At 35.8% G+C, this 11710-nt stretch overlaps 1 protein-coding gene across 1 annotated transcript; it reads left to right on the forward strand.

Annotated features, from left to right (window-relative positions):
- Window positions 1-225: 225 nt before the first annotated feature.
- Window positions 226-11510, forward strand: TNFSF13B (TNF superfamily member 13b). Its single transcript, XM_008926169.3, has 6 exons — window positions 226-864; window positions 947-1037; window positions 8674-8730; window positions 9079-9191; window positions 9287-9437; window positions 11074-11510. The coding sequence occupies exons 1-6, from the start codon at window positions 538-540 to the stop codon at window positions 11184-11186; spliced, it is 852 nt and encodes a 283-aa protein (XP_008924417.3). The 5' UTR covers window positions 226-537; the 3' UTR covers window positions 11187-11510.
- The last annotated feature ends 200 nt before the right edge of the window (window positions 11511-11710 follow it).

The following is an 11710-nucleotide window of genomic DNA, read 5'->3' on the forward strand; positions in this document are numbered from 1 at the left end:
TTGGCACTTTAGATATGAATATATATATGGTAATATATGTGATATAATGTATATACACAGTAGATCTTCATGTACACAGAGGCACATGTCTGTAATACGTGTATGCCTTTTAAGTAGCACTGGATGATACACTGCCAGGAAACTTTATATAGTTTCTGCATTTCTAGATAAGGCTCTAAAATTACCAGTGGTACTGGCTGTGCCTAAATTTAAAGATTATGGGAAATGGTTATAGCAAGCTGCCACATAAATAAATAATTGAAAGTGAAAGGAGGAAGGTGGATTCATGAGAAAGTATTCCTTTCCAAAATGCAGCACAGTGAGATGAAAACAAATTGAAGACTGAATCTTAGATGTTCACTCTGTACATTAAGTTTAATGGTGCTATCGACAGCTTCATATGACAGGAAATGATCTGGGCGTTTTGTTCACTTATTCTGGATGCCCTTAGTTTCAGAGAGCAACTGGTAACATGGATTGCACCTCGGAAGGGGACAGCTGAACTCTCCCTCTGGCTTTAGTAAGGAAAAAGCAGCGATGAAATCCGTGGACTATGTGCACGTCATCCAACAGAAGGATACCGCCTCCTCTCCTTCTGCCCCCCCTGGTGCTGTTTCAGGCACCACAGGACTTTTTTCTGTCACATTCCTGTGGCTCGCAATGCTCCTGTCCTCTTGTCTTGCAGCAGTGTCTCTTTACCATGTTATCACCCTGAAAACAGAACTAGAAGCTCTGCGCAGTGAGCTGATCTACAGGCTCCAGGCAAGGTCTCCGCTAGACCAGCCACCCATGTCCCCTGAGGAAAATAAAGCAGGTACCCCTGTTTCTTCCTTCCTGCAAGTGTCTGCAGCTGGCACCAGGCAGGTAAGCTGGAGGGGTGGTTTCTAGCTTGCAGAGGATGAATAAATGTGGGGCTGTTTCACCGACTGTTGCTTCTCCTTGTTAGGAGAACAGGCTTCCTGATAGCTTGCAAAAGGAAATCTGGAATGGAAGTAGAAACAGGGGCAGACGGTCTGTTGTCCACACGGAAGAAAAAGGTAAATAACATCTGGTGGAATGGGTTGGGATGCCACAGTTGGATACCATTTTGAGAAAAGCAGCAGTGTCTTCTCCTGTCAGTATCCATGCTCCCAGAGCCCATTCTGACTTTCAAAATTATTGCTGAATGAATGGATTTAACAATAGGCATATTCTTTTAATGGTTACCATATAGAATAACAGAATGTTTTGAGTTGGAACAGACCTTTAAAGGCCATCTAGTCCAACCCCTCTGCAATGATTTGGGACATACTGTTTAAGGTACTGGTATTCATGCTATCTGCATTTCAATTGTTCAGTTCTCTCTGATCAATAGTAGGGAGGGAAATCTATTATTAAAAATGCCAACTCGCTTTTCTGGGAAACATGCTCATCCCAAAAGAGAGAAGTAATGAGAAATTTAGGGAAGTAGGAGCTTTCAAAGAGAAAGATTGGCTTGTACCTGACAAAAGAGGCAGACTACAAGGAATTCAGAAGTTTAGCATTATTTCTACATTAAAACAACCTATTAATATAATTAGAAAAATGAATAAAAGAATGCCTATTCAGTAAGATTTTTTTCTCTCGTGGCCTTTATAAAAGTTTCTGCAGAGAACACCGAAGACTGTGCTCCATAAAAGACCTCTGATGTGTATTAATGGGATGTATTTGTTTCCTTTAGGGATAAAATGTCTACATTTCTTTATTTTTCCAAACACAATGATGCCTTATAGGATGAAATGCAGAATTTTATTGTATTATACTCTAACTGTGCTGAGTAACTAAAAATATTCCTGAGTTGCTAAAACAATTCACTCCTATTATGTATACTTTTTTATTGTTTTAACTGATGAAAACTAATATCTTAAGTTATTGAGAGATGATGTTGAAATGGAGTGATTTGTTGGCAAAGACTAAATGAAATTTGAGTTCTAGGGTATAATCACTCTACTTACTTCCAATATTCTCAAGAGAACATTCATTTAGGACATCACCTAAAACCCACACGTTTATATGGGATTTATTCTACTTCATTAGTAATCTTTTGTTCAGGATCTTGGCTAAGACAGATTTCGCAAACTGGACTGAGGACATGATTGCTTAAATTGTAGTTCTTGTAGCTTGCTTCCTTTCATGGGAACCACAGAGTTTCCCTGTTCTCCCCACCGTAGCAACTCCCAAATAAAAAAAAGTGATCTAAATTACAAGTATCATAAGAAACAAAGAGACATCTTTTTTAAAATGGATGTTATAGCATCAGTACTGTGCAAGTGATCCAGTTTCCTTCACAATAGCTTTCACCTTTATTCTTATTGCTATTTGAGGGTGTAGGTGGGTGAAGAGGGTTTGGGGCTCCTCAACTGCGCTTCTAAGTAGACTTAAGATTCTTCTCATCATGTAGCCACCTTTGATTATACCTATTTACCTTTATTCACATAAAATTATAATTAAGCTACTTATTTTTGTAAGCTTTTTTTTAAGATGGCTTTAAAATTGTTTGGAATGGATGACAGAAAGCACAGAATATGAACATCCATTTAAAAGGGAAAAGCTGCATAGTTTGATCTACTACAAAACTGTTTTCTAACATGAACCTTATATTTTTGTATATAAAAAAGAAAAAGTAAATTGCAAATCTTGCATTTATATCAAAGGTAATCTGTTAGGGTTACCTTTATGCCTGCTCTAATTACAACAAATTTAGCTTTGTCAGAGTTCAGTAAGATGTTAAATTTTCTCAGATCAGATTTCACTGATGACCATGAACCTATTAGTCAATGTTACATTTTGCCTTAGCAGAGCGAGTTAAATAAGAGAACATGGTGTTGTTCATGGTGCTGAATCCAGTCTATTGCTTGGTCATGTACACAGAACTACTGGCCCTGCATTTTGATCTTTTGACATCCATATCTGAGTACTGGAATCCCAGCAGCCTCAAAATTGTCCTGCAGATGTGCAGCGCTCATAAATTAAGGTGTTGAGTGAGATGCCTGTTCTTGTCCTATTTCTGTTTGCTTCAACGAGGTCTCAAAGTAGAGTCTGGTCCCATAATTAATTGTCGACCCATCATTTTACTTTTACACAGAACAATTCCTTAGAAAGATAATATTTGAAAACATTACTGATATACAATTTCTTCTCTTGTGCTTAAACAGAGAGCAGAAGTAAAATACAGGATTATTATTTTGTTTATAAATAAAGTTGTGATTCAATTATATTTTCTTTCTAGACTTTAATTATTAAATTCCAGGAATGGATACCCCACTATTTTTTTAGGCTCAGCACAGCCCTTCTTGAACATATGGAATTACCATTTTAATTTTTTTCTACTTTTTGATGTTGTGTGCATAAAAGCAGTCATAAATTAGCATTTTCATTAAAACGACAATTGAATGAAAGTGTATCTAACCCAATCTTGTTCTTTCATGTTTTTATAGGGTAGGCATTTGTGTGTATTCATGCATGAAACCATTAGCCATCCGTAGTTACACGTTTTGTGCCTTGAGAAAATTTCCAGCTCAAGTAAGTTAGAGAGAAGGGTTTCAAGCATCAATTCCAAATAAAGCTGCACAGTTAGCAGTCAGAACCAGAGTTCTTGATACAATGAGTAGGAGTTAATGGGTAATTTTGAAAGGTATATATTATTAATATGCAGGCAGATAGACCTTTTAACCAATTCTGGCAAATATCAGGACACATAAAAACAGATATAATTTTTCTTTTTTATTGTTTTTCTTTGTCAATTCTGCCTGTAGAGGAAAATCATTGCACAACAAAACCTCTCCTGAATTTTATACCCTATTCACAATTATTGATTGCCTTGCTTGTATGTTTCTCTCTAAGCTGCATGTGCAGCTTAGATACAGGTTCCATTGCCTAAGCCACTTCAGTGTACGAACATAAAGTTTCATTTACACACTCCCTCAGTGCCTCACTCTGGTCATTATCATGAGATTCCAATTCCTGTGACCTAGGGAGGTGAGAATAAGGTCTCCTGTAAGCTCAAATGCAGCTGATCAGATTGGAGCCCCCGTGGACTACATTTACTTTGGTGTATTGAGGTTGCCCATCTCAACAGTCTCATTGCGTAGATGCAAAGAGCTGAGAAGCAATTCTATGTAATTCCACAAAGCAGTGAGGCAGGTTAACCCGGCATGTGTCTTGGCTCTATTTTTTTTTTTTTACTACCAATTCCCAGATTCTACTCCAATATCAGTTGTAACCATGGGAAATAACTATTGCCTTGCAAGCATGGTGTATAAGTTGTGAGAATTTTGCCATTGTTCTTGATATAATTGCTGTACATTTGGTACATTTGTTGATTAGAAGTGTTTTGACTCTGTATGTTGTTGCTTTAGATATCTGTGACAGAGGGATAGCAAGAACTTATATAAGTAGTACTTGACTTTAGTGATCTTTGAAGTGAGGCGTAACCTTTCGTTACTAGTCTAAAAATATGCCACAGATAAAATTCCCTTACCAAATATTCACAATACTTCTTATTTTATTGTTTGAAGAGAGGAAATATAAAAGTTCTCTTAAAAAAAAAAAAAGAAAGGCCTACTTCTTGAAAATATATGTTATTCTTATTTGTTTCTGCTGACAACAGTCTAATTCAAAAGGAAGTAGACCCTTCTATGCAAAAGGGTGTAAAATTACTTGATGCAATGCCTGCAGTTTTACATGAAGAATTTCACTGAATGAATGACTGAATGAATCAGTGCTGTGTATAATGCAGAACACTGTGCAATCAAAAATACGTAAAATAGACTCTTAATTTTTAAAAACAATATTCTGCTTTGCACTGTATAATAGAAGTCTACATAAAGTATTCTTAATTCCTAGTAAACTATTTCCTTGTTTTTCTAACTGTAACATATTACTGGCAATTCTGTTAAAGTCAAAATAATGGTACCAATACTTCAAAGGTATTTGTTAGATCTGAGTCCTACCTGCAACCATGATTCAGCCATTTTAATGCAGGGACTGATTGAATCCATGATTAATGCTATATAAAAACTTGTCAGTTAAAAGGCAGCAAATTAAAGAGTTTTCCTGGTTTCTACTGGGATAGAGTTCATGAATACCAGTGTATAAAAATGCATAAGCAAAAACCAAAAGAAGATCTCTAGTGATGAGAAATGAAGAACTGCAAATGGTTCAAGAACATGCTTATCACTTCTGTAGTAAATTATCTAGTGTTTATGTGTGTTTTGAGAAGTCTACAGAGAATAGATCTAGACCAAAGAAGGAACCTAAATAAGCAGGTCTGGGTTTTAGTGGGGTTTTTTTTCAAGGTCAGGGTTTTTCCTGGGTTTTATTTCAGCAAAAATTGAAACAGATGTCTCAGGCCTCAGATATCAAAACTTTAAATTTTTTGCATGAGCTCACAAATAGTAAACTTGAAATTTTGTTTGGATGGCTCATTAAGTGAGATTGCAAAATATTAAAATGATTATGCAAGTTAAATAACAAGAAAATTTGCATGTAAGGACAAATTTGATTTTACCAATATAAGGTCTTAAATCATGCGGATATGCAGAAAGCTGTCCTGCTGCAAAAGCTAGTGCCTTTTTTTAAACTGTGGCTACATTGCTCAACCAGTAGAGAACACATTCTTTCATGTGCTGTCTGTGGTTTATAAAGGCATCTGGACCTACTAACTTTTTCAGAATTGGCTGTTCTGTTCATGGAATAAGACAGACTCTGAAATGTACTTCTGCCAACTGCAGCCTGCAGAGCAATTAAAATCAGGAAAAAAAAGAATGTTCATCGAAGCAAAGCTATTATACAAATTCCTAGAGGATGGGGCATGCTTTATAGTTCTAGATACACTTTTATACAGTTAGACCTCATGGTGACACTCAGTCTAGATATTTTTACACACTTACAAGATGTATTTTACAAATCCTGTATTCTGCTTTCTTTTTTAAATTATTCAAAAATCCTTTAGACTATGAAGATTCTGCTCAGGTTTGAGATACACAGGGCTGAACAACATTCAGATAGAGCTTTTGAGTTATTCTGCTCAGTACCGAAAGTAACTATTCAATGTGTATTTGTAATACATATATTCTTCATATTGCACTTAAGGTGAGATTAGGGTCCTAGCAATTTAAGAATTGCTAGCATTTCTTAAAAACATTAATTTTTTACTGAAAATCCCTGTTAATTTACCCAGAAAATATTCTATCCATATTCTTTCCTTAATAGTAGTGTTGTTTTCTCTGAATTAGTTTTAATTAATTGCTTGATTTTAAGCATGTATGTAGTTCCACTGAGGTCAAAGTGAAGTACTTGTATATACTGGAAATAGTTATGTGTCAGTCTTGGCTTCTGAACATATTTTTTAAGCATGTTGTTGTTCAGTATCTCAGGAACTTTTTTAGATTTTATTTATCCTTTGTAGCTTTAGGTAAAAAATGGCCACATGCTAGTTTTTGTTTCCTTATTGTCATGAATGACACTGTTACATCCATTTTTCTTCATGAAAAACAAGCTTACTATATTCTGTGGAGCCTTATTCCTATCTGCATATATTAAAGAAAAAAGAGACAGATATTTTTTTAGAGAATATGTCTAGATCTGATATCTGTAGAATAAAGCAGTTGGTATGTGTTTTAAAACGATGGAGATGATCTCAAACTGTACTGATCTTGCCCATTTTAATTACTGTGTAGAAGTTCTCAGCCATGCTGACTACTATTTCAGTGCTGCAAACAGCTGAAATATAAATTCAGAGTTGCAAACTGTGAATTAGGATAGTTTCAAAAATGCTCATCAAGTTTGCACAGCAGGCTTAACAAGAGTTGCTAAAGTAGCCGAACTTTTACTTCTTGTAGACAATACTCATTGGTATCCAGCTGGATAGCAGCTGGTTAGTGTGTATCATCACAAATCCTCTCTTGTTTAGTTAGTGGAAAATCCAGTGGCCACACTAATGAATTATTTCAAAAGCAGGAATTAGAATTTTCATTTAGCTTGCTGAAATACTAGGGAATGGGCAAATTTCATTCTCTAGGAAGTCATTTTGTTCCAAAGGAGAGTGTATTAATACTTTGTAAAGTGAATTGCCTAATGTGCTGTGTTGTGTGTGTGCAGAAAATCACATTATGATTTTATTTGGAAGCTTCTTTTCTGGAAAATTCTTTTGCTCCCAAGTTCAATAGAAAAATGAACTTTTTCAATTTTGTGTTGGCTTGGTTTTTCTATTCCTTACCAGAAAGCAGGTAATTCAGATGCCTTCAAATTCTTGGTTTGCAAAACTGTAGATTTTAGCACATCATTGGTTTGTTCATAGAACTCAAGGACACATTTCATTGTAGGAGACAGAAGCTTGAAGGATAACATTCCTGTTAACATAAGTAGGGCTTACAGGTTGTGTGATCATTGTGACATTGAAGCATTCCCAGGTGTGCCCTTGAATCTCTGTGTGCTGCCAGCTGGCACTGCTGAGTGCTGGTGAGCATCCAGCCCTCTTCTGCTGTTTTCAAGCAGGACCCCTTAAAAAAGAGACAGTTACAGCAAGAGGCTGCTTTCTACCCAAATTCTCACTACCTGCTGTGCAGCAAGAAGTTTGTCCTACTGGACACTTAGTAGACACAGTAGACGCAGGATCCCACTTATCCATGACATTTCCCATTGTAGCAAGTGTGGCCAAATCTGACCCAGAACCTTCTTATCTGAAAAGAGGTAAACAAAATGGAGATTCAGAAAACCATGGCAGAATTTTCTTCTCTCAACTCTTAGTAAATTCATTTGATCTCTTTCAAGCGTAGTAAATGTTGCTACTCCATTTTCCAAAATTCAAAGTAGTGCAAGAACCAGATGTTTTGGTTAAAATTTGCTCTAAGCAATTCTAACTCTTCTTTTTTCTTTTTATCCTATTCCCTGACATTTATGCTTAGCAGGTTTTTTACAAGATCTTTGTTTCACTTTGTTTCACTGTATTTTAACTTTCTGCAGTACTTTTCTCTGAAACTCCTAGTTTCTCTACAGTTTTGAGCAACATATTTTGACAGATACTAAGCTATTTGTTAAGTGTACCTTAATTTGCTAAGAGTCATATCTCTGTCTTCCCTCTCAGTCTTAGTATAGGTTGATTGAGTGTAGATATCTGAAAATATAATGAAAGTACATATATATGGATTTTGAGAATTTATTTTGAAAGTACCACGTAACCAGTATATATGACTAATATTTTACAGCAACTATAACTGGAAAGTAATTTTGCTAAATAATACAGTAAACATCATTAGAAAAGCTGCTACTTGTCATAGCTGGCAGGGTTGGGACTTTTTTTGAGCTTTTGATTAGAAAATTAACAAGACTAGTTGATCTGATGATTTTTAGCTCATTTGACTTACTGCTACATCTTTTAATTATATTAGGACTAGATATTAAAACAAGTAAGTGTAACTTGTGCTGCTGTCTGAGGCCTCCCACTTAGCTGCCCGATCCCTGAAAGTTACCTAGTATGCGTTGTGATAGGAATTCTGGTTTTACACACTTGAGTGAGATCTGTATTAAAACCAATAGATTTTGTTTTAAAATAAGTGGTGAGGCTGAGATATTTTTTTCACGTAGTTTCATAAGCTTAAGCTATTCTATTACTGATATATGTTTCTTTGATTTCTAAATGCTTTCACTTTCCAGTGCTGCAGGCCTGCTTGCAACTGATCGCTGACAGCAAAAGTGATATCCAACAGAAAGGTAAGAGTATGTTCCATAATTTGTAGCTAACTATTCCTTGGATTAACTGTTTCAACAAATTTTGTCTAACTTCAAAGCAGTAACTGAGTTTTGCCAGTTTATTTAAAAATAATTTTAAAAATCCCACCACCACCAAACAAACAAATCAAAAAACAAACAACAAAGAGGTCCCTGCATCTGGTAGGTCTCTGCATCTGGATAGCTCTTGCAAATAGCATCTTTTCAGTGGGGAGATCCAGCTAGTGAGACTGGAAGTCTTGACTAGAAATCAGCTTTGTTAATTTTTGGCAGGCGAAAATGAAGAGATAACTTTTCTTTTTGATTACCCAAAATTATTGTTTCTTTTAGATGATTCAAGCATTGTCCCTTGGCTTCTGAGCTTTAAACGGGGAACAGCTCTGGAAGAACAAGGAAATAAAATAGTGATCAAGGAAACAGGTTATTTTTTCATATATGGCCAGGTAAGAAAGCTTAATTCACTTCAGCATCTGACTTTTGCAAGGGTTTTTTAATGCCTCCATACAATAAGTTTGAAGTCTACCTCTTCTTTCTGCAGGTTTTATATACGGATACAACATTTGCTATGGGACACCTAATACAGAGGAAGAAGGCTCACGTGTTTGGTGATGATCTCAGCTTGGTGACATTGTTTCGTTGCATCCAAAATATGCCACAGTCTTATCCAAATAATTCTTGCTATACTGCTGGTAAATACCTACATTTTCCTTTTCTTTGTTTGCAAATAAGCTGTATCAAGTAGAATCTGTAGTGTTGGGTGATTGAAGAACAGGGACTGCGTTCATGGATCTGGTTAACTGCAAAATTACAGATTATTTTCAAAAAATACGGTTTTATATAAAGTATCAGCAATCAGAGGGTATGTATCTAACTTGGTGATCTGAACAGCTTCATTCTTTCCATGGACTCTGTAATGTGGCTGGATACTTTGATGCTTTTGGGTAGATGCCTGAAGCAGACAAAAGGAGTACATACTGTCCTTATGAAAGAACTCAGTTTCACTTAAGAGTTGAATTCCACATTTAGTTATCCCAATAAAATATTTAGGAGCTATGTTCTGCTTTAAAATGTCATATATAAATTTTAGCCATCTAATCTTTGCATACCTCACTGTAGGATTTCTACTCCTTATAATGGCTATTGCATTTTTAATCTTTGGTTAGATGAAAAATATAATTCCTATAAGGTGCTCTTTATGACTTCACAAATTAGAAACATCACAAGAAAGACTAATTAAAATATTTAATGCAAATCTAGCAGGCTCAAAGATCAATATACATGTATATTCCTGCAGTAGCATTTAAGGAATTAGTATCAAGGCCTATAAAACCTCATTTGTCAGCTCTTATCTGTCTTTCCACCTTAATGGTGAATTTGAGGGTCTCCAATTATTTTCCAGCAACATCTTTTTTTTCAATGCTTTATGAAAAAGTGGGTGACACTGAGTTGACTGTTGGCAAGTAATGGCATTAAACAAATGGTATGCAGCACAAAGCTAATTTTTTCCAAATAAAAATAAATTCCAAATAAATAAATACTTTGTCCTGGCAATTGATGCTCTTCGAACATTTCCTTTAATTTTCTGCCCCTTCACGTGTACATTCTGGCATCATAACCACTTTCAGTTTCATCTGTGCTCTTATTTTACCCTTGTATTACTTCTGCCCTTTCTTAACTAGGATCTCTACTCTATCCTGCCACTTCATGGTTCTTGCTTCCCAAATTCCTACTGTTCCTTTTTCACCTGGAAAAACAGTTCTCACTGCTATCTTTGTGCTGTTGAGCATGTCTTGCAGCAGATGTTAGATGTGTTCTCAGCTCAGTGGCTGCAGCTTGAAGGGGAGATGCTTTCAGTTATCATATCAGCTGATGTGCAGCTGGCAGTAAGCAGACTTTTGTGCTCTGCAGTTGCAATGGATCAGCTGATGTCTGGTAACTTCATTAGATTGGTAAAGCTCATGAAACCTCCTCCAGAAGTGTGGGAATGGAGTGGACCAGTAATACTCGGTGCTGACATTGCCTGACACAACACCATAACATGAGGAATCGGAGTACACCACTGATATAAATTTCTGGAACGTTTGCTTAAATTAACTGTGCTGAGTGCAGAGTGGAAATTAAGTCCAGCTTCACAGAGGATGTTAAGTGTCAGCTTTGGATAAGGCTGTAAACTCTTAGTTTGTGCCTAAAGGTAAAAAAACACTCATCACATATCACAAACCGTGCTTACATTTGTGAGATAACACATAATGACTTTTTGAATACTATTTATGAAAATAATGTATTTGAAATATTAACTTAAAAATATTCCAAATCCTTTTCCAGGCATTGCAAAATTAGAAGAAGGAGATGAACTTCAACTTACAATACCACGGAGAAGGGCCAAAATATCCTTGGATGGAGATGGTACTTTTTTTGGTGCAGTAAGACTCCTCTGAAGCCCTTAATTTCTGTTATTATGCTTAATAGAAATTTATTCTTTTCCTATGCCTTTGTCATAAAAAATACTGAGTTGTAATAAAGCTGCCAATTCCATCTCTCCCCAGCCAGCACCAACTTCTGAGAACTTTTCTTCACTTTTATAAGCAAACCCAAAACAGGAAACACACCAGACAAACTTGTGATATAACCACCATGTGATTACCAGAAAGCCAATTTATTTCAGACAATGGGCAACTCTAGATAACAACTGTAAAGCAGTGAGTTTTTGGCTTTGAAACAATGTATTGTCCATAAGAAAAAAAAAAAAAGGATGGAGTTGACATAAATAACGGCATGACCAGGACCATAGACTATCAAATTATTACCCATAATTGAAAAGGAAAACTAAAATACATGTTAGATTTTCATTATTTCATCAATAAAATATTTGAAGTATGAAGGATGGCAAAGAAACATCATACAGTAGATTCCTTATCACAAAATGGAGATGTTAGATGGGTTCTGGGTTTTGTTTTTCTTT

The sequence above is a fragment of the Manacus vitellinus genome, unplaced genomic scaffold (assembly GCF_001715985.3).
Source record: "Manacus vitellinus isolate BGI_N305 unplaced genomic scaffold, ASM171598v3 scaffold_2_pilon, whole genome shotgun sequence".
Taxonomy (NCBI): domain Eukaryota; kingdom Metazoa; phylum Chordata; class Aves; order Passeriformes; family Pipridae; genus Manacus; species Manacus vitellinus.

Excerpts from the sequence above, each read along its gene's own strand:
- TNFSF13B (XM_008926169.3), top strand. The coding sequence starts at position 538 with ATGAAATCCGTGGACTATGTGCACGTCATCCAACAGAAGGATACCGCC. Across the intron at positions 865-946 it reads CTGCAGCTGGCACCAGGCAG|GAGAACAGGCTTCCTGATAG; the intron begins GTAAGCTGGAGG and ends TCTCCTTGTTAG. Across the intron at positions 9,192-9,286 it reads ATTTTTTCATATATGGCCAG|GTTTTATATACGGATACAAC; the intron begins GTAAGAAAGCTT and ends TTCTTTCTGCAG.